The sequence below is a fragment of the Medicago truncatula genome, chromosome 2 (assembly GCF_003473485.1).
Source record: "Medicago truncatula cultivar Jemalong A17 chromosome 2, MtrunA17r5.0-ANR, whole genome shotgun sequence".
NCBI classification, from domain to species: Eukaryota; Viridiplantae; Streptophyta; class Magnoliopsida; order Fabales; family Fabaceae; genus Medicago; species Medicago truncatula.
The window spans coordinates 44,235,852-44,259,561 of NC_053043.1; the positions used below are offsets into that span (position 1 = coordinate 44,235,852).

General features: G+C 32.6%; 1 protein-coding gene, 1 long non-coding RNA gene and 1 pseudogene across 2 annotated transcripts; all 3 read left to right on the forward strand.

Annotated features, from left to right (window-relative positions):
- Positions 1-57: 57 nt before the first annotated feature.
- Positions 58-13,210, forward strand: LOC25487605 (formimidoyltransferase-cyclodeaminase-like; annotated as a pseudogene).
- Positions 6,535-7,690, forward strand: LOC120575810 (uncharacterized). The gene is made up of 2 exons (XR_005644205.1): positions 6,535-6,714; positions 7,375-7,690. It is a non-coding gene; the product is annotated as an uncharacterized lncRNA (long non-coding RNA).
- Positions 13,211-17,991: 4,781 nt separating the features above from the next.
- LOC25487607 (protein ULTRAPETALA 1) lies at positions 17,992-21,068 on the forward strand. Its single transcript, XM_013609585.3, has 3 exons — positions 17,992-18,580; positions 19,751-20,075; positions 20,744-21,068. The coding sequence occupies exons 1-3, from the start codon at positions 18,370-18,372 to the stop codon at positions 20,916-20,918; spliced, it is 711 nt and encodes a 236-aa protein (XP_013465039.1). The 5' UTR covers positions 17,992-18,369; the 3' UTR covers positions 20,919-21,068.
- The last annotated feature ends 2,642 nt before the right edge of the window (positions 21,069-23,710 follow it).

The window sequence follows — 23,710 nt, forward strand, 5'->3', positions numbered from 1 at the left end:
CAATATTTTTCTTTGAAACAAAATAATAATAATAAAATCTAAATAATGTCATACAATTCATGCTTTTGAGAGTAACATCTTTGTTTTCTTATATGATGGTGATAATGGAGTGACTTGGCGCCACGTGGGGACATTATTGGGTGGATGAAAGTATATTGCACTGTACTGTACCATATAAAAATGTCCACCTTGTACACGAGTTCCCACTTCAAGTTATTAGTTTAAGTAACTTTGTGAACACAAGTTGCAGCTGGAGAATTGAAGGATCACCATGGCTTTCAATTATACTACTACTACCAAGGTTAGAAAATCTCTTTTCTTATTATTTTCTTTCTGCGATTACTGATGTTAACATTAGACCATATTATATATAGCTCATGATGATACTAATTTGTTACTGCTGGTGCCAATTTTATTGATTACTTAACTGATTAAGCACATATGTTGAAAAATCTGTATACCTCTTCCTTGTTTTGAGAAATGTTACCAAAATTAATACAAAGAGAAGTGATATTGTGTACTATGATAGTGTTGTTGTTTCAGGTTAACAATATAATGCTAAAACTGTAATTAGTTAAGTTTCTGGTGTTACAAGTATTTGTTGAACTAAAACCATTGATCCTAAATCTTTTTCTTAGAATAAATTAAGTTCAAATTTCCCATTTCTTTTCTTTTCAACAATAAACCTGCAAGTTTTTTTTACTTCAATCATGTTCTTGCTTGAATAATGCATATATATATATATATATATATATATATATATATATATATATATATATATATCCTCTAGAAAATCTACTTAAATATCTACCTAAAAATGTCACGTGTGTTAGAAATTGTGGATAAGACCAAGTTCTCAGTTTTTTGCGTGGTACAATTATTATTATTTTTAAATGATAATAATAGCAATTGACATAAACTCACATGGTGTAGGGACGCTCAAACAATGTTTAATTTCTTTTTCCCAGCTAAATATTTGACTATATAAGGATGATATAGGACAAGGGTGGCCAGCATGGACGAGAGGGGCGGGCCGCTCAGGGCACCAATTCTTTAGAGACACTAAAATAATTATTTTTTTACTTAGTAGTTAGTAGTACATAAATATTTCTTTTTAACTCGATTTGATTAATTATATTAAAAATATTTTTTAGAGAACCTTATTTACGAATGAATCTTTTGCAACAAAAAATGTAAGAAAAAAGACATTTGAATAACTAAAAGGGCCAGAACACTAAAAGTCTTAGGACCGGCCCTAATACGGGAAATTGCATAGATAATGTAGTGTAATATATACCTACATTTTTTATCGGATAAATATAATCTATTTCAAGAATCAAAGAGAGAATGACAGTAATTTTGTAGAAGCAGAAAACAACTTGTGAAAATTAGTTATATTAAAGAAACTAATGACCCTATCATCTAACACTTGTACAACTTTTCATGACTCATGTCATTAAATAAGCTCTTTCTAAAATCTCCTAAACACACACACATATATATATTCTTCAACAGAACAAAATTTCACTCTCTTACTATTTGTGTAGGAGCAAAAGAAAACGGTAGACCAATCCATGTTGCTATGCTGCAAGTTCTTTATCTCGGAAGGACGCAACATCGCTACTCTTGATGCAGTTGAACGAGCTGCAAGGTCGAATCCAGAAACTGTCATTGTGAACAAATTTCATGGTAGATCTTACAACCGGGCAAGGTATAGCCTTGTGTCATATGTTTTGCATGACTGCACAGGAAATGCCATATACAGCCCCTTACAACAAACTGTGGTGGCCATGGCTGAGGCTGCATTCAACACCATCAACCTTGAATTGCATGATGGGTCTCACCCCCGCTTAGGTGCAGTTGATGACATTGTTTTCCACCCACTTGCTTGTGCGTCGCTGGATGATGCAGCGTGGTTGGCAAAAGCTGTGGCGGCAGACTTTGGCAACCAATTCAATGGTAATTCACATAGGACTCAATTCATAGAATGTAAAAAATCAATGTTTGTGTTGCATATTATGTAGGTGGTTTTTCCTACTATAGCATAAATTTCACGTCACTCGCTAACTCCAAGTGAAATATATGTTTAAGTATTGTTTAAAATATTTGGTCATTACCAACAAATAATATATGTTTACCCTTCAAAAAAAAAATATGTTTAAGTACTTGCTTGATTTTATTGTGCTGCAGACGATTCTTAGGGTTTTCAGTATTTTAGTATGCACCAGATGATTCTTAGTGATGCCTCTGCATAGCAAATTTTGCTTAAGAAAAAAAAAAAACTTTCATTTTAGAACAATCAAATCCAACAATTTTAAGGACATCATACTTAATCGACGAAATGCAAGAGAATTTCATCTATTTTTCTGTTGTCGCTTAAACTTCACTTTTGTTTATGTGAAAATGCAGTACCTGTATTTCTTTATGCTGCTGCACACCCAACAGGGAAACAACTCGACACAATAAGGCGAGAGCTCGGGTATTACCGGCCTAATTTCATGGGAAACCAATGGGCAGGGTGGACTATGCCCGATATCCTACCTCAAACACCAGACGAAGGGCCTATTGTTGTTTCAAGAGCCAAAGGCATCTCAATGATCGGTGCGCGCCCTTGGGTCGGGCTCTACAACATACCAATCTTATCGACCGATGTATCTGCAGCAAGAAGGATTGCAAGGAAGGTTAGTGCTCGTGGCGGCGGCCTTCCTACGGTGCAAACGCTCGGGGTTGTTTGTGAGGATTCCGCTGAAATAGCTTGCATGCTGTTGGAGCCTAACCAAATTGGAGCTGATAGGGTTCAAAATTTGGTTGAGATGTTGGCAGCACAAGAAGGATTGGATGTAGAAAAAGGATATTTTACCGACTTTTCGCCAGAAATGATAGTAGAAAGATACATGAACCTGATCTCGGCTAAAAAATCATCACCATAACTAGTTATAATTGTTGATGAACAATCAAAATCCAACTAGTTATTAATTGGCGTTGCAAGTAAATGAAAATAAGTTGTGATTGCCTTAATGGTTGGATTGAAAATTGTTGTGTGTAACATCTAACTTTGAAAATGGAGTATTAGCTTTTGCGGATCATTAATGTATGATTTATTACAAGCACACTTATGTACAAATACAATGCTTGAGCTCAATTTGCTAATGTTGCTGCCTCCACTTCTTGCCTACATCATTTTTCACTCTTCAGCTTATTCAACATGATAAATTCCTCATTGAATTCTGAAGGAGGAGAAAGAAAAGAAGTATCCATTAATCAAATATTTTGGTTAAAAAAAAAGAATTGCAATTTGCATGCGCCTTACTTTCTCAATTTGGATGCCAAAAAAGAAGAATAAAAATAAAAATAATAGTAATAGTAGGAGTAATTTTGGATGCCAAAAAATTTATATGCATGATATCCACAAATAAAATCCATCATTTACACAAAATGGATAGCTTAATAGGCATACACAATAACATACATTGATATTTTCGGTACTTTAAATTAATAGATACAGAAGTAGAAGTAATGGTATTGTACATCCAATTTATAATGATAATTAAGACGTGCAATTTCTGTAGAGATATTTACACTATATAAAACATCGATTTTTTTATTAAAAATTTGTTAATGAAACAAATTATAAAATTAAATAATATTTAAAAAATTATAAAAATTAAACTTATTGAATCAAATTGTTTTGTAGTTAAAATTTGAATCGAAACATGATTCAATAATTGTCATTCAAAAAATTAAACTTATTGAATTAAATTATTTTGAATGACACGTATTAACAATTAGTTTTGACCTTCACTTTTATTCCTTCAACATTTTTTCATTTTATTTTCATTCCTTTCACTTTCTTTTCTCATCCAAACAAAATCTTAGTGTATAAGAAAGTTACTTACATAGCAAGCTAGTTCATAAAATTCTCTATTGGTTAGACTACAATAGTTTGTATGAGAATTCTTTCTTGTATAAATAGATTATGTATTCTCCTTATTCATTAATAAAACAATTACATTTTCATTCATGTTTATCACTTCAAATGAATGCAACCACTGAATCAGTCGACACCAAAAATCAAAAAAACTTTTGATCTTATCAAGGAGTTTAGATGAGTGTCTGCCTACAAAAATTGCTGGTTTAACAATTGTTTTTTTGTTTATTTTTCAAATATGGAATAGTGCAGTGGTTGGTTTAAATTTGTAGTATTACAAGTGTAATTTGTGTTAATTAAAATAAGCATAACCAGCTAAGAGGATCCAATTCAGTGGATTAACCCGTTTCAATTATGTGGGCTTAAGTGTCGGGAAAGTAATAAAATATTAGGAAAAAGGCAAAGCGGAAACAAGCTTTTGACTTAATTGTATTTTTGGTCCATTATTTTTATTAATTGGTGGAACTGGTCTCTCCATTTTAAAAGTTAACAGTTTTGGTCTATCCATAAAATATTGTCTAAAATATGATGATATGACGGTGAATTCTAGGGTGATGGTTCAATTAAGTCTCTTACCGATGAACCATTATGAACAACACTCCCTCCGTCCCTCATTAGATGACCTATTTGACGATATATATTATGACTTAACATACTTTGACCATATTTTTCTACTAATTCACAAAGATAAATAATATCATGTAAGATGTTGTTGGATTTGTCTCAATGAATATTTTTAAATATTAAATTTTCATAAAAAATTTTAGTAGGGAATTGAAGATATCAAAGATAAAACATATGCATTTGTACGTGTGTCGGAGTCAACTAGATCATCTAATATGAAACGAAGGGAGTAATTAAGAACCATTGGATCAATAAAGCGCACGAATCTATTATGCACTCTATGCATCCGATCATTTTGTCTCCTCTCTCATCTTCTTCTAACCTGTTCCCATCCTCTTAGTTCCTGGTTTTGCACAAGCCCTCCCTTCTACATTATATCGGCATATTTCCTCTCGGTGTTGTGTTAGACCAACATTATATCTCATGAAATGTTGTTTTTAACTAAAATATTAAATTTGTTGTTCCAGTTCCATCTGGTGCTACGAAGAACACATTCAAGATTTCATCCTTTTTTTAAAATTATGAAGATGAAAAGTTCAACTTTTTAAATATCAAATCATGTATGCATTATGAAATCAAGGAGGTGGTTACGTGCAAAAATTTATAACTCAAATTGGTTTATTGAAAAAAAAATTGGCATTGTTTCAAGAAGCATATAAAATGCTTTTTTTTTTTTTTGAAACGGCAAAATATATTCATCGTCGAGAGGATGAAAGAAACACCAACAACCTACTGTAAGGAAATACAACCAACAATACAACAAGAAAAACAACCTAACAATGAAACAATCTAAGCAAGGCCATAATAATGAGGCCGAGGTATACACCAGCAAAACCAAAAGCCACTAAACCCACAAGGAAGAATAATACCCTTAAGCTAACACCACATGAATACCCATGCCTCACCACCAAGCCTCGCGCACAGCAGCAAGCACACAGCCCCACAACATCATCAATTAAGGCTTAAAGCATTATGTTTGTTTTAGTGTGTCTTGGTCAAAAGAATTTATGGTGGCAGCTATTTTTTTTTCAGAATTTTTGGTTAGAGAGGAATCCGATGGGGAGGAGAAACGGAAAGGGACATGATTGTGTGTAGAAATCTAAAGTTGTTTTTATTTTTGTTTTAAGTAAATCTGAACCATTAATTAAATCAAATGGTATTTTATTCATGATCCACCAGTGAGGGACTTAATTGAATCCTCACCTTAAAATTCACATGATATATGACATGTTTTAAACGAAGTTTTTAAGAATTTTTTTTATAATTTCATCAATGTTGATCTTTTAGTTCATAATCATGATTGATGGGCTAAAACTGTCAAATTTTTAAATAGTGTGATAATTGTACAAAATAGTAAAAGTAAAGAGATCAAAACTAATTAATCTAATTTTTTAAAGGTGTTTATTGAAGAGGACATAATACTCTCTTTTAGGATAAAGAGATGTATTATAATATTATTAAATACTATTTTGTTGTTCCACACGTTATGAAAAAGTTATTATTTTTTTATAAGAAATTTTAAAGTGAAGGAAGACAGATAAATTTAAGAAATAGAAACTTAAAATTGAGTGTGACGGAACACTTACGAGGAAAAAAAAAAGTTATCTAATTAATCATGTAAAAGCAATTCAGAGATGATAAATGATTATGGAAATGTTTAAGGAGTTCATTTCTGTTCTATAAATTTGCCAACTAAATAACATATATGTACATATAGGATAAACATCGTACTGATTGTTGATCGAACAATGTATGCAACTCAATCTTAGTCGTAATAATGCTATCTTTCTTTCATTTTATTTTGATATTTTTCCGCATTTTTATACTAAATGTTCTTGTCATTGCAATTTTACAACGTTTGTTCATTCTTACACGTACGTTTCTTATACTGCAAGCAAAGACTTCAAAAGGAAAGTCTATCAAACTAAGTAACATCTTGTTTTCTTCTATAATGGTGATTGGTGATAATGGAGTGACTTGGTGTCACGTGGGACATTATTGGGTGGATGGAAAGTGATATATATTTCACTGTACTGTACCATATAAAAATTTCCACCTTGGATACGAGTTCCCATTTCAAGTTAGTTTAAGTAACTTTTTTTGTGAACACAAGTTGCAGCAGGAGAAGGATCACCATGGCTTTCAATTATACTACTACCAAGGTCAGATATCTCTTTTCTTATGTTTTTCTTTCTGTGATTACTGATTAACATTAGACTATAATATATATAGATGATGGTATTAATTTGTTACTTCTTATGGCAATTTTATTGATTAATTAACTGATTGAGCACACATATGGTAAAATCTACATAATGTTCTCCTAATTGTTTTGAGAAATATTACCCAAATTAATACTAAGAGAAGGGTAGAGGGTAGCAGCAAGAGGTATTGTTTGTTTATTTATATGATAGAGGTTAACAATATAATGCTAAAACTGTATTTGGTTAAGTTTGTAGTGTTACAAATCAAAATATAGTTTTTTTTTTTTAAGCAATCAAATATAGTAATTGTTGAACTAAAACCATTGATCCTAAATCTTTTTCTTAGAATAAATAAATGAAGTTCAATTTTCACATTACTTTTCTTTTCAACAATAAACCTGCGAGTTTTTCTTTTACTTCAATCATGTTCTTCTTTGAATATTGTATATTTATTTTTTTATTTCTTATATATCCTCTAGAAAAACTACTTGAATATCTGCCTAAAAAAGTCACGTGTGTTAGAAATTGCGAATAAGACTAAGTTCTCATTTTTTTTTTGTGTGGTACAACTATTATAATTGACAGTGAATCAGTGATTCACAATTTCACATTGTGTAGGGACGCCTATAATGTCGAGATACTCCAAAACGGAGACGTACCAGTATCAGATACCGATATTTCACGGATGTTCGCTGATATGTATCAATGAAGTATCAAAATTAATTATTTTAATTTTTAATAAATATTTTATCGGATATTTATGTGATACTCCACACATACACAATGATATTTCCAAGATACTTCACATATACGTATCCTAAGAAAAGATGAAGAGTAAAAATGTGAGACAATGTTGTAAGAATTCATTATAGATTGATGTATATGATTCAATTTTAGATATGCATCAATATAATTGTTCTCGATGAATCTAAAAGTCCTAACTCAACTGGTAAAATGCCGAAATTGTTAAGCCGGATGTCATGATCGGGGTTCGAACCCCGGTACCTCCATTTGTGTGTGTGAGCTTTGCCATTTCGTCTACCTACAAAAAAAAAAAAAAAAAACTGTTCTCAATGAACCACTTAATATATACTTCTTATGGATGAACGTAGCGAGAGAGGTGATTCAGTTAATCAACATTAGATAAATTTTGTGTTGAGTTCTTTTAAATTTTAATGATATTTTTCTCGATATCCCAACATATGAAAATGTAATATGGTTTATAAGAAAACTTTCAAAAAAAATTATTTTGATCGCATGTATTATTTTTTTAAAATTGTAACTTTTATAATGAAAAGTAATCGGTGTTAATTTTCTTCAATTATTTTACATACATATAAATGGGTCCCCCTAATATGAACCCTCTAAAAAGTGGTTCACCCATGGACTCTTGAGTTTTACCGGACATTACCGGTTGTTTCTATTTTCCTTTGAAAAAACTAAAAATAAGCAAAGAAAGAAAGTTGTGTTCCTTTTTCTTCACCTGCTTCTACGCCAGAGTTTAAGGGCAACCAAAACGAGCGAGGCTTCAGAAGTTTCTTTGAGAGCCATACCCAAATTTCAGTGAGCGGTGCAACTTGAAATCATTTTCCTAAATTCCCAGTTTTGAGATCCTTGAATGTCGATTATAGACAAATACCAAATAGTTTTAACTGAAGTTTTGAGCAAATTTTGTTTATATTGCATTAATATATTTTTGCCTACCGATGGGATGGTTGAGAAATGCAATTTCCTAACAGTCAGAAGGTTAATTATTGTAGGAATTTATTTTTTAAGTCATGAGAAAATCAATTTGGATGCTGAAGCGAAGAAAACTTTTGAAAATTAAATGTCAAATAATGTAAGAAATTGTGAGGGCCAAGGGGGAATTTTATGAAGGTTGTTGCTAATGCACAGAGAAAGCGGTGGTCAATGGAAGATCAAGATATGACTTTGGTTGGATTTAACCAACATGTGTAGGCAAAAAATATATTAAAAAGTGACATAGATAGTTGAAGGTAAATTGATGGTGCAAACTTTGAGGGATAGCGATTTACTAATGCAAATAGAAATGGGAGTATTCCAGGAAAACTGCGATTGAACTGGAAGACAGGTGGTGGCATGAATTTTTTATTTTTTTTAAGTATTTTATTAACAGGTTATGACCGGTAAAAAGTAAGGGTCCATGGATGAACCACTTTTAGGAAGGTCCATATTAGGGGCACCCATAAGTTTTATTATAAATTTTTATTAACGTATCCTAACGGTATCATATCCTAAATTTAAAAAAAAATCACGTATCCGTATTGTATCTTACCCGCACCCGTATCCGTATCTGAATTTCACATAGGGTATCTGGACTTCACATAGGGATGCTCAGACAAGGGAGTGGATCCTCTCAATTGATAATGTTTCATTTCTTTTCTAAGCTAAATATTTGACTATAAGGATGATATATGAAATTGCATAAATAATGTAGGATAACACTTGCTGATAATGTAGGATAATGTCATGATATTGGTCAATCACAATGTCATAAGTGTATAAAAAAAAATAAAAAGTCCATATCAGAGAGAAGAAGATCACTTCTGATATTGTGGTTGATCAATGTCACATGACATCGACACCCCAATGTCACCCAAATGCAACCCGACAATGTAGTGCGCAATACATACATTTCTTTTTAACATCCAACAAACTAGGCCAAATGTTGAACCTATGACATCCACAACATCTATTTATTTTTGGCTTCACCGCATTTATTTTATTTTTACATAGACAAATGTTGTTATTAATTAATTATGCGAGTATTTTTTTCCTTCCTCCGAGTTCGAACTCCAATTTTTTTAACTCTTCAACCCTTAACTCAAATCTTCTATAAAAAAAACTTTTAACTTAAATCAGTTGAGCTACCCAACCCAACCATACCATCTATTTATTTATTAGCAAAAAATTGCATTTAAATTTGAGTGAAAACATAATTTGTTCATTGACAATTTTCTCGCGACACAATTTAGTTATCGACAAAAAATAATATCAAACTAGTTCATGACATTTTTAAATTAGGGACAAATTAGTCTCTCTATTATAATGAACCAATGATTAATTTGTCTTTTGTATAAAAATGTTATGGACTAATTTTGATTTCTTTTTTATAAAGAACTAAAGGATAGTGAGAAAATTGTTAGGGACCAAACACATTGCTCAACCACAATTTGACACACGACAACCTCATTTGTAAATAAAGGGAAAAAAAAAGATTTGAGAGAGAGAAGAAAACAAAAAACATGTGTCACATTGTGGTTGAGCAATGTCATGCGACATTCCCGCCACAATGTCACACAACTGGAATCCACCATCAAATCAACTTCATGACTCTCTTAAATTAATTAGTAATTCATTAAATTAATTAAGGTTTCATTATGGTTGTGACCAAATAAAATTAAGGTTTCAATTTGTGTGAGTGTGGTCCAAATAAAATTATTTATGGTTGTGACCAAACTTAAGTGTTCCTCTTCGTTACGTTGCTCTAAGTATTTGAATATAAGCCTTTATTGATTCAATAAGCACTCATGATCGTATAAGAGTTCATATAATCATATATGATCCATTTCAACAACCAAAGAGAGAATCACAGTAAATTTTTGTACAAACAGAAAACAACTGTGAAAATAAGTTATTAAACAACTTATGAACATATCATCTAACACTTATTATATATGTATTCTCTTATTTCTTCCTCAACAGAACAAAATTTCACTATCTTACTATTTGTGTAGGAGCAAAAGAAAATGGTAGACCAATCCATGTTGCTATGCTGCAAGTTCTTTGTCTCGGAAGGACGCAACATCGCTACTCTTGATGCAGTTGAACGAGCAGTGAGGATGAACCCAGAAATTGTCATTGTGCACAAATTTCATGATAGAGCTTACAATCGGGCAAGGTATAGCCTTGTGTCGTATGTTTTGCATGACTGTACAGGAAATGCCATATACAATCCCCTGCAACAAATTGTGCTGGCCATGGCTGAGGCTGCATTCAATGCCATCAACCTTGAATTGCATGATGGGGCTCACCCTCGCTTAGGCGCAATTGATGACATTGTTTTCCACCCACTTGCTTGTGCATCAATGGATGACGCAGCGTGGTTGGCAAAAGCTGTGGCTGCAGACTTTGGCAACCAATTCAATGGTAATTCACATAAGACTTAACTCATACATAGAATGTAGTACATTGCTGCATCAATGATTGTGTTGCATATATGTAGATTGTTAGGAGTCCCACATCGAGTATATCAAAGTGCTTGATGTGGTACTTAAGCCTTGAGGTTCTCCCACCTATTGGACTAGTTTTTTGGGTTGGGCTCTTCTCATGGGCTTAAATCCTAACAATTGGTGCTTTCATTGAGAGTTGGACCACGGAAAGGGCTACCTATAGGCTGGATTAAGGTGTTCCACCGAATACTGATAGATGAGTGAAGCCGCCAAAAAGGAAAGGGCTACCATCGGGTCAGTGTCGATAGAGTGAAAGCCGCCGTGGACGTCGGCTCTTATAGAGTGTGGCAATGTTAGGAGTCCCACATCGAGTATATCAAAGTGTTTGATGTGGTACTTAAGCCTTGAGGTTCTCCCACCTATTGGACTAGTTTTTTGGGTTGGGCTCTCCTCATGGGCTTAAGTCCTAACATAGATGGTTTTTCCTAATGTACATTGGTGCATGAATGAGAGAAATTAATGATCAATATTAAGTATACATGTCAAATCATCAATCTATTAGAACGTACTCGCTTGATTTTAGTATGTTGCAGATGATTATTAGAGTTTGAAGTACAAGCATAGTTGGGAATGACTTGTCTTATAGTGATGGCTCTGCACAGTATTCTTTTGCTTAAGAAATAAAGTACACTTTTCATTTTAGAACAATTTAAGGACATCATAGAATCGTAGACATAATTGACAAAATGCAAGAGAATTTAATCCAATTTTTAAGTATACATGTCAAATCATCAATCTATTAGAACGTACTCGCTTGATTTTAGTATGTTGCAGATGATTATTAGAGTTTGAAGTACAAGCATAGTTAGGAATGACTTGTCTTATAGTGATGGCTCTGCACAATATTCTTTTGCTTAAGAAATAAAGTACACTTTTCATTTTAGAACAATTTAAGGACATCATAGAATCGTAGACATAATTGACAAAATGCAAGAGAATTTAATCCAATTTTTAAGTATACATGTCAAATCATCAATCTATTAGAACGTACTCGCTTGATTTTAGTATGTTGCAGATGATTATTAGAGTTTGAAGTACAAGCATAGTTGGGAATGACTTGTCTTATAGTGATGGCTCTGCACAGTATTCTTTTGCTTAAGAAATAAAGTACACTTTTCATTTTAGAACAATTTAAGGACATCATAGAATCGTAGACATAATTGACAAAATGCAAGAGAATTTAATCCAATTTTTAAGTATACATGTCAAATCATCAATCTATTAGAACGTACTCGCTTGATTTTAGTATGTTGCAGATGATTATTAGAGTTTGAAGTACAAGCATAGTTAGGAATGACTTGTCTTATAGTGATGGCTCTGCACAATATTCTTTTGCTTAAGAAATAAAGTACACTTTTCATTTTAGAACAATTTAAGGACATCATAGAATCGTAGACATAATTGACAAAATGCAAGAGAATTTAATCCAATTTTATACACTTAAATTGTATTTCTGTTATATGTGAAAATGCAGTACCTGTATTTCTTTATGCTGCTGCACACCCAACGGGGAAACAACTTGATACAATAAGGCGTGAGCTTGGATACTACCGGCCTAATTTCATGGGAAACCAATGGGCAGGGTGGACAATGCCCGATATCCTACCTCAAACACCAGATGAAGGGCCTATTAATGTTTCAAGAACAAGAGTCATCTCAATGCCCGATACCAATCTTGTCGACCGATGTATCTGCAGCAAGAAGGATAGCAAGGAAGGTCAGTGCTCGTGGTGGCGGGCTTCCTACGGTGCAAACACTCAGGGTTGTTTGTGGGGATTTTAATGAAATAGCTTGCATGTTGTTGGAGCCGAACCAGATTGGAGCTGATAGGGTTCAAAATTTGGTTGAGATGTTGGCAGCACAAGAAGGATTGGACGTAGAAAAAGGATACTTCACCGACTTATCGCCAGAAATGATAGTAGAACAATACATGAACCTAATCTCTAATAAAAAATCATCACCATAACTAGTTTAAATTGATGATGAACAATAAAAATCCAACAAGTTATTAATTGGTGTTGCAGTGAAGTAAATGAAAATAAGTTGTAATTGCCTTAATGGTTGGAATAAAAAATGGAAGCAAGTGCTTCAAAAATGTTGTTGTATGTAACATAACTTTGAAAATGGAGTATTAACTTATGGCAGATCGTATGATATACAATAAGCACAGCTTTGTACAATGATTGAGCTAAATTTCCCTCTCAATTGGCTAATGTTATTGCCACCACTGCATATCCTTTTTCACCCTTCAGCTTATACAACATGATAAATTCCTCATTGAATTCCGATGAATGTGATTGTCCTTATGGAGCCAGCCACCCACTACAATGGTTATCTATTCTTTGGCAACTCTAATTGTCCTTGTGGGACCATCTCCTATAATGGTCATGCTTCCTCTAGTTACGTTACCTAGTCCACATGAAGACGAGGATGCAACATTGATGAAAGGCATTCCTTTGAGTGAGTTTAGGCATTAGAATTATGCTCTTTACCCAAATGTTTTTGCCTATTCCCAAAGTAAATGACTCACGCTGAGTGAATTAAGTCACATTGAAAACTCACATTAAAAATCCAACGTGAGTTAACTCACCTTGGCTGTCTTTCAATATTTGCTTTTGTTGATAACACACAAACTCTCATCTCAACCTTCCTTTGTTGATAAGAATCTCCTCTATTTATTCCAAAATCAACAATCGATCTCTTCATTGCTAACATGTAAGTTTAAGTAATTCATCTTTCACTCTTTTTTTGTTCAAGAAAAAAGAAACTGCTCAAAGAAATTGGGTGCAAGTATGCGATTGTTGAAATTAGCAGGAGCAATTATGTATCCTATTCCTGAAATTGGGTGCATCAATCTTTTTTTTTTTTTTGTTACAAAAAGCCTTTGCAGTAACTTGGTTCTATTTTATTTTGTTTTTTGTGTTTAATACAACAACAAAAACAAAATTGTTGAACATGGTTGCAGTGTCTTCCTCTGTTACAGCTTCTTTGCAACAATAGAACAATCAGCAATCCAACAATCAACAATCGATCTCCTCAGGTTGGGATTTCAACGTGATTTTTGCAGAATTATAAGAGTTAACTCACGCAGCGCAAGTTAACTCACGCAGAGGTAATATGAACATTTACTTTAGGAATGAGCGAATCCATTTGGGTAAAGAGCAAAACTTTAGGCATTATACATTTATTCCTCTTATTATTTTAGTTGAATTGGTACGATAACTGGTCTTGTGGCTATCATGACGCTTAATCTTGACTCGTTTGAATTTTACTTGACCACAATTGTATTCGTTTTTATGATATTATGTGTTAACGACAGCGTATTATATTTTGGACAATCTTATCTCTTACGTGTTTTAATTTTTTATATTGTGTTCTATTTTGATATATGGTGTTCTATTTTGGAGTACCAAAATCAAAGTTTTACAACCCAAGAGTATGTATTTGTCTAAAATTTAAATTATATAAAATTTATTATATACATGACAAATATAAACTAATATAAGATTATCTGAAGTAAAATAACCACTCGTTATAGCATTGAATGAGTTTTAGCAATCCAACTAATTTATGGGTTGGGTTGAATTAGCTATATTTATTTTTCATTATCTTAACTATACCCTTAAACAATTTTTTTTATAATTAATATCGTTGTTGATGTCATTAAAAAATAAAATAGATTATATATTTTTTTATATCGTTAGTGTCATCGGAAAAAATAATAATGATTAATTTGATTTTTCTCTGTAGTGACGATTAGTTTGGTTTGTTATAACTTGAAAGTAACAAACATTTATAATATTAGTTTTAATCCAAATCAAAATTTCATATAAAAAACACCGTTAATAATTTTCAAATGTTAACGCAATAAAAGGAGCGGAAAGACGGACACATGAGTATCCGTCTTTTTGCTAGTAACAATAAGGAAATGGTAATAATATTATAGACTTTAAAAGGCTCAAATTAAAATGAGTTTTTCTATCATTTGTTCATGTTAAGTAATTTAAAATCGAAATTTTATATTAAAACTTGTATATTTAATACTCCCTACGTTCCTTTTTAATTGTCACTTTTGAGTTTTTTACACAAGCCAAGACAACAAATACTTTTTGCTACTTTTGATAAAATAATTCATCTTTTTCTATAATAACTTTCATCATTTAATATCTCATTTCATATACTTCTCTCTCTACAATAAATAATCAAGGGTAATAAAGGAAAAATAACATTTAATGTTGTATTGAACTTTGAAAGTGACAGTTAATTAGAAACAAATTTTTTTGCAAAAGTGACAATTAAAAAAGAAAAATATAATAAATGTTTGTTATTTTCCAAGAAAAAAAATTACTATTGTTATTAGTTGTTTTAACATGTGCAAAGTTGCACATGGTAGACAAACCCAATTAAAATTCACCTCAGATCTTCTAACGTGTTGAGCCGATCCGGAGTTCACTTTCAAAATAGGCTGAAAGAAAACAATCTCAGCCGTCCCTTGTACAAGTCATATAAAGATTGAGTAAACCATCAATTTCGTCCCTGAATTTTCAGAGATCGGGCCAAATTTGTCCCCCAATTTAACGAAATATCAAAATAGTCCCTGAATTTGTTTGACGTCCATCAATTTCGTCCATCCGTCCAAAAGGTCTGTTAGTGTGTTGTATTGGCTTGTACACGTCGGAAAAAGGAAGCCACGTGTACAGGGACTAAATTGATGGAAAATATGAAAATTTCAATTTTTCCTTTTTTAACTTCATTTTTCTACAATTACTTTTTTACCCCTATGTTTCTCATTACCATACATCCTCACATTTCATACAGAACACATCAACTAAGTTCCAGTCTGTTCTTCTTCCCTCCATTTTCACTTCTCCAAGATCATCATCCTCTCCCGCGATCAAGCTTGCATTTTTGAAGGAAGATTTCGTCTGGTTTAAAGGTAACTTCGTTCATCTTCTTCTCCTTTTTCTATGTTCGTTTTCGGCCTTTTTTTTTTCTTTTCCGTTTTTATGATTTCCATTTTCATGTTTTTATCATTTAGTTATGACTTATTACTATTTTGATTTGTATCAACTGCCTTTTTTTATGTTGTTCTGCAAATTTATGCCTCAAGGATCAACTTGATTCTGTTAATATAATTCAGGGACTTTTTTTTTTATGGTTTTTAAAATAATTCAGGGATCGATTTGATAGTAACACAAATAATTCAGGGACTAATCTGATGGTAAAATTATAACAGATACGCAACATTTCATTCATCTTCAACCTCTTTTCATGGTAAAGTCATTACAACTCTACACAACCTTAGAAATATACATTAGCATGTTGCAAAACTCAAACAAGAAGATTATAACTATCATAAACTTAATCACCCCAATCTCACTTTTTATACAATCAACTTTGTCCATCAACCTTGCCCTCCAAACCTCGTCATTGCCACTTTCCTTAGCCTTAAGCATGGACTGAACCTTCTCCATCATTCTTGTCTTTCTTCCATGAGCAGCACAAATTCCATTGTTTTTAAAGTAACCTAGTTCTTCAACTTCATCAACCCACACAACATTTAAGCACTCTCACATCACCATTAAACATGGAGGATGAAGATGAAGCTTGACTTTGATAGCTCTTTTTGCCCATATGACCACCCCCCATCATTTTAGATTCAATTTCAACAGTTTTGCTTGAATGAATTTTGCAGATTTTGGTTTTCAGATTCAATTAAAAAAAAATCAGGATTTGCAATTTTTTGATTTGGGGAATAACGTGACCCTTAATTATTGGAAGAAAATTTGGAGATTTTAGAGTGTAGATTACACATTGTAAAATTAGGGTTCCAATTTTATATATTTGGGAAAGAAATAGACGTTGGGGAAGAAGAGCAATTTCCTGAAATTCAATCAACTGTCCTTGAAAATTTAGGTCATTATCGGCCAACTTAGTCCCTGCTTACGTGACATCTGACATGTGAGAGGTTAACGACCACGTCAGCACCGTTAACCCTCCATTTTGACGGAGGGACAAAATTGACGGACATTTTACAAATTCATAACTATTTTGATATTTCGTTAAATTGAGGGACGAATTTGGCCAATTAATACAAATTTAGAGACCAAATTGATGATGATTTACTCTATAAAGATCCAACCAAATTTGTACCCAAAAAAGAAAAATCCAATCAAATTAGTCCCATAATAACAGTGACAGAATTAAGCTCTGCTCTACTATATTCCTCTGATGAAAATTGAAAGGGCGTGTGCAGTTATGCTATAAACTATGTAGACCTCACATCAACAATCATATCAAAAACTGAATCACTGTTTCTACCGCGATAGATATTCCATAGAATCTTTTCTTTTCTCCTCTCTGTATTAAACGCAAAATAAAAAACCTCTTTCCCGAGAATAGTGGCTCACTACAACTTCCCAGTAAAATTATTAAAAAAAACATAAAACCAAAATTAAGTGGAGTGCCCTAATCTACAGGTAGTGTATCAAGTACCAACAGAACTAAAGTTATCTTTTTAGCCGAGGTTCGAATCTAACTCTTGCATTTTCTAAATTGTATGTCATTTTAAAAAAAATATTTGTCTTAAATTATATCTCGCTTTACAATATCAATGAAAAATTAATGTTACTTTTTCTATTATATCCTTAACTATTTATTACTCTCTCTTCTTTCAATTCTTTCATTTATCTTTCACATATCATTTATTGAGGACAATTTTGTAAAACAACTCATAATATCTCTTTCCCAGACAAGTGAAATGTCCAAAACGTCATACAATTTGGAACAGATGGAGTATTATACATTTTGTCCATAGTAATTGAACTAAGCTCAGTTTATAGGATAATACGTGCAAAATTTTAATACTATTACAGTGAGAACTCTATCAAATCTAATTATTCTTATAAACAAAAATTAACGTTTTAGATCGTATGTGGTCCATAATGAAGACAATATAATATAGCTGATTAACCAAAATAAAAATAAAATAAAACTTTCTCTCACCTCTCTACTGTCATACAGTACTGGATTCATGCAAATAGCAACTTCTCTACGCCTTTAACCACTCTTCACTTCACAGTCACTTCATTTGTTCCCTTCGTCTCTCTCTCTAAACCTTTCCTATACCAGATGTCCAGATCTCTCTGATAAAACTTTGATGGAACCGTGTTGTTTTGGATTTCCTCATCTCTTCCCTAGTGGCTAGAGATTTTTTTTGCTGTTGACTTTTTCTTTTTCCATCATTTGTAGGATATCTGTGTACTTTCATTCCGAGATTTTTCGCCGCATATCTCGCTATACCCATTACCTAATTTTCCTTCCTTTAATACCCTCTCTTCATAACAATTTTTGATAGAAAATGTCAAACGGGTTAGAGAGAGAAAGTGGGTTCACCATGTTCAGTGATGAAGATTTAAGGGATATAGATGGAGTGAAGAAAATTGGAGAATGTGTTGAAGTAATGTGTGGTTGTACTAGTCATAGATATGGTGATGCTGTTGGAAGGCTTAGGGTTTTTGTTAATGGGTATCTTGAAATCACTTGTGAATGCATCCCTGGTTGTGAAGAAGGTCATTTTCTATCTCTTATCTCTGTAACACCAACACTTATGATTAAAGACGTCTTTGGTGTCCGACACTAACACTACACTAATCATTTTCTTAAATTACTACCATGAGTATGAGTGTCGTGTTTGATGTATATGTCGGCGTTTTACATTCTCTTATTAATAAAAATGGGCACTTTCTTTTGTTATGATTTATGAATCATGTTCATGTTGTTGTATTTCTTTGTGTCAATGTGTGTGTCTTTGTTTTGTTTCATTTAATATTGGCACGTGTCATTGACACATTGGATGGTTGTTTTAATGTGTGGTTTGAAGTTTGAGTTGAGACTATGAACTCTGTTGTGATGTTGGTTGTTTCATAGTTAGAGTGTATTGTTATCTGTCAAAGTGAAAACTTTAGTTATTACATGATTCTAGACAAGTGGAAAGTGATTGTTATGCAAATGTATTAAGTTTTTGATTAGCTAGCATGTTATGTTGGACTTTGTTGACTTTTGGTTTGTTAAAAGTCAATGACATATGTTTGGCAGAGTAAGGTACTACTATAAAATGTGTCATCTTCTTTGACTTTATACTAGTGCATTTGTTTTGTTTGTGAAATGAGATACTATTAGTATTTTACATTTAACCACACTCAGTAGTAGTTTCTTTTTGGGGATCATTTTAAATATGTACTACAATGCATGTTAAACTTGTTCCATGCATACATTATCTCAGCGTTCCTAGTTATATTTCAACAGTGTAGTTTGGAATTTTATGTTCAAACAGAGAAAGTTTGTTTAATTGGAAATCTTGTTTTTCTATTCTGCATAATGGTATCTTAACATAATAACAATAAAATTTAGGTAATTGCTGCAACTTATACAAGGCATATTACTATCTATTCACAGATTACAAAATTGCTTTAATTCTTACAATGTGGCTATTAGCTACATAATTCATGTGCTTATATTTCCCTTTATCTGTTTTAACTTAAGCTAGTCCTATTCTGTTTATTTTTGCCTTACTTTTTTTTCCACCAAGTGAATGAAAACTTGTTTCCAAGTTTAATTATTTACTTTCGTTTTCATTTTGTTTTGAATCAAAATGCTTTATTTTGTTGTAACAGTATTCTAAAATGCAGAATGCATTATCTAAATTTGACCTTATTTTCACTATGATTATTAATCCATAGACAAGTTGACTCCCGCTGCGTTTGAGAAACACTCTGGAAGAGAAACAGCTAGGAAATGGAAGAACAATATTTGGGTAATAGTTGATGGCGAGAAGGTTCCATTGTATAAAACAGTTTTGCTCAAATACTACAATCAGGCATTGAAAACAGCCAATGGATCCCACAAATCTAACAATGGACAGGCATGCCACCGTGACGAGTTTATCTGTTGTACTAGATGTAACAAAGAGCGCAGGTTCCGCCTGAGAACTAAAGAGGAATGTCGCCATCACCATGATGCTTTAGCTGATCCAAATTGGAAATGTTCTGATCTTCCATATGACAAGTAAGTTCAATCTGTTAAAGGATTACTGCTTAATTATATATTTATCCTTTGCCTAGATCTTATCTTAAAAGAATTTTTGTTTGAAACAAGTAACTTTTTGTTTATCTATAAATTTATGTATTGAAGGCGATGCTGTGATGGTTCAGGCCACTTTCCAAGTTATATGTTCAACCACATTGTGGTAACTCTGGCCATTATTCTAGTTCTAGTATTAAAGTAGAACATTTATATCACTATCTCATTTCCAAAGTAAAATTCTGATGTTAATTCATGTCTATATTACATAATGCTGAGAATTTAGTGTTTTCACAATGCAAATTTGGGGAATGCTTGTCTTTTCAAACTTATATAGTAATAAGTTTCATTGATTGCTGCATGAATGGTGTTCCAATCTTGGTCCTAGATATTGCTGTAGCGATTAGCCGCATATAATATAATGTCTTGTATGATTATGCTTTATTGCATTTTGAATCCTAAATGGTAAAAAATTAATTCAATATATTCCATATAAAAGATTCAAGTTGGGAACATAATTTGTTGCTTCTTGATAGATTCAGTTGTAATTATATAATGATAGAATTCATACTTTTCAACTTTTTTACCATGGTTATTGTTGTTTATGCATTTCATGAAGAAATAATCGGTTTCAACTGTTTTTTGTATTTCAGAATTACGTGTGATGATGAAGAAGAAAGAGGCAGTCGCAGAGTTTACAGAGGGTGCACTCATTCTGCAGCATGCAAAGGTTGCACTTCTTGTGTGTGCTTTGGATGCGAGTTATGCCGTTTTTCAGATTGCACTTGCCAGACTTGTACTGACTTTACAAGGAATGCCAAGGCTTGAGTTCATATCATCATATTCCTAAATCTTGATATTTTTAGTACCTTTTTGTTCGTATGGACTGATTTGCCAGTCCTAATCAAGTGTTTAAGATTCTAATGTAATGGATAATTGTGCTCGTGATTTTCGGATATCAAACCATTAATTGATTTGAATCGTCAATCTTTGAACTCTCGATTTTTATTCGTGGGAAGGGAAAAAATGAGTAAAAACCCTTATCGAGACTTTGGATTCGGGGGTTGGTTATGCGAAGGGAAGGTGCTAGCACCCTAAGCATCTACGGTATTCCGTAGGAACCTCTTACCTAATTTATCTTGTGCTAAATTGATTTGCTTACTTGAAAATTATTACCTAAAAATCTAAATGAAAGAATGGAGGGAGAAGAAGTATGTTTTTGGTTATTTTTATTTGATTTGGAAGGATAAAAAATCCTATGCCTACATACCCTTAAAGAAAAGGGATCAAAACCAATGTAGTTCACCTCAAAAATTTCTTTGGTGGGTTAGGTTGATTTTATGATTTTTGAAAATGGGTTTTAAGAAAAGAAAGAGGCCTCAAGGCATGAGAGAAAAAATAAGGTAAGGTTGTTCACGTTTTAATTACAAGAAAATCAAGTCTAATATGAATATTAATTCAATTAAGCATTTGATTAAGAAAATAAAAAGGAAAGACACTTGGGTTACAAACCAAGGTTTATTAAGAAAATATTTTTGGAGTTTTGCAGATTATTTGCATGTTTTTGTTGTTTTTGGAATATTAAATGAAAATTAAACTAACGGAGCAATAAAAAATATAAGCGCGTGGATTTTTGTAGTGACGTTGGATCACCACAAAATCCCTAATCTAATTTTTTGCATTTTTGGATATATCTAAGGCGGTAAAGAAATAAAAGGACACACACACCCACACACTTTTCTCATTTATATTTACATTGGACCTAAATACATTCTAATTGCTGGAAAATAAATAACAATAATTAAAATGTTAAATAAAATAAAATAAAAATGCAAAAATGCTAAAAAGAAATAAAATGCAAGAAAATAAAAGAAATGGACAACCGAAGGGACAAAATTCCGAAGGGACTTTTTCGAAGGGACTTATTCCGAAGGGAAAGAAAAAGGAGGGAGAAGAAAAGAATAGCTCGTCAACACAAGCTAAAGAGGGAGAAGAGAGAAAAGTTCTTTGACAACTCAAGAGAACTTTTGGTGTGTGTAATTGTGTGGTATGAGGGCTCTATTTATAGGCGAGGAGGTTGATGAAAAAAGGAAAAATGGTTTAATGAAAATGATGGACAATTATGGTGAATTTTGGAAAAGGAATGTTAAAGTTGACACTTGACTTGAAATTTTTTTAGACCTTGTACATTTTATTTTGGACCTATTGACACTTTGTTTTTTTTCTTTTTACACTAATTAATTAAAAAGAAATAAAATAAAAATAAAATAAATCTAATACGAAATAAAATAAAACAAATTAAACTAAATCATGTAAAGAAAAATAAAATTAAAAGATGGAAAATAAAAATTATTAAATATAAAAAAAGTAACTAATCTTAAAATTAAAATTAATAAAATATGGAAAGAAAATAAAAAGAGAAAAGAGGGTCCGACTCGGAATCAAAAATGAGGTACTTCAAAGTAACCTCCTTGCCAAAATTTCGTCTGAAACGACGAAAATTCCCGACTTTAAAAATACGAATAAAATGGGTAAGAATAGAGAAAAGTGGTCAAAATTTGGGGTATGACAGATGCCCCTATTTAAGTTTCTCCGTCACGGAGATTTAAAAAAATGAAAATTTTAAATCAACGGGTCGAAGAGACTTAAATACTAAGTACACCAATTTTTGACCAGTTGAAATGCTGAGAATGCAATGCTTATGAATATACTGGTATGAATGTCTGCGATGCAAGTATGAATGCAAGGACGACAAAAATACATTGACTGGGGAAAAAACTGATAGATATCACTGGGGAGGAAATATTATTTTATTACCGTTACTGCGGTAAAGACGAACATACGAAATGAAATACTGTCTATTACCTTTACTGGGGTAACGAACAACATAGGAAAGGAAAAACCGTCAGTTACCTTTACAGGGGTAACGACCCACATACGAAACGAAATACCGTCAATTACCTTTACTGGGGTAGAAACCAACATACGAAAAGGAAAGGAAATATTGTCAGTTACCTCAACTCGGATAACGACCAACATACGGAAAGGAAATACCGTCAGTTACCTCAACTCGGATAACGACCAAAGGAAATACCGTCAGTTACCTCAACTCGGATAACGACCAACATAAGATAAGAAAAGGAAATACCGTCAGTTACCTCAACTCGGATAACGACCAACATAAGAAAAGGAAATACCGTCAGTTACCTCGACACGGATAACGACCAACATACAAACAGGAAATACCGTCAGTTACCTCAACTCGGATAACGACCAACATACCAAAAAGGAAATACCGTCAGTTACCTCAACACGGGTAACGACCAACATACGAAAAGGAAATACCGTCAGTTACCTCAACTCGGATAACGACCAACTTACGAAAAGGAAATACCGTCAGTTACCTCAACACGGGTAACGACCAAAATACGAAAGAGAAGATACTATCAATTACCTTTACTGGGGTAACGACCAACAATATGAAAGTCACCTGTTACCGGTACGAGGATAGCTTACAAAAGTTACTGGGGAGCTAAACTGAATTGACACAAAGATTGCTCGGTGGGACCTGCCATTTGAAATAAACTTTAACTGGTGACAAACTTGAATCAAACACATTG

Bases quoted from the DNA above. Each gene is read 5' to 3' on its own strand.
- LOC25487607 (XM_013609585.3), top strand. From the start codon at position 18,370: ATGTCAAACGGGTTAGAGAGAGAAAGTGGGTTCACCATGTTCAGTGAT. The intron at 18,581-19,750 runs GTCATTTTCTAT...ATTAATCCATAG, and splicing joins CATCCCTGGTTGTGAAGAAG to ACAAGTTGACTCCCGCTGCG. The intron at 20,076-20,743 runs GTAAGTTCAATC...TTTGTATTTCAG, and splicing joins TCTGATCTTCCATATGACAA to AATTACGTGTGATGATGAAG.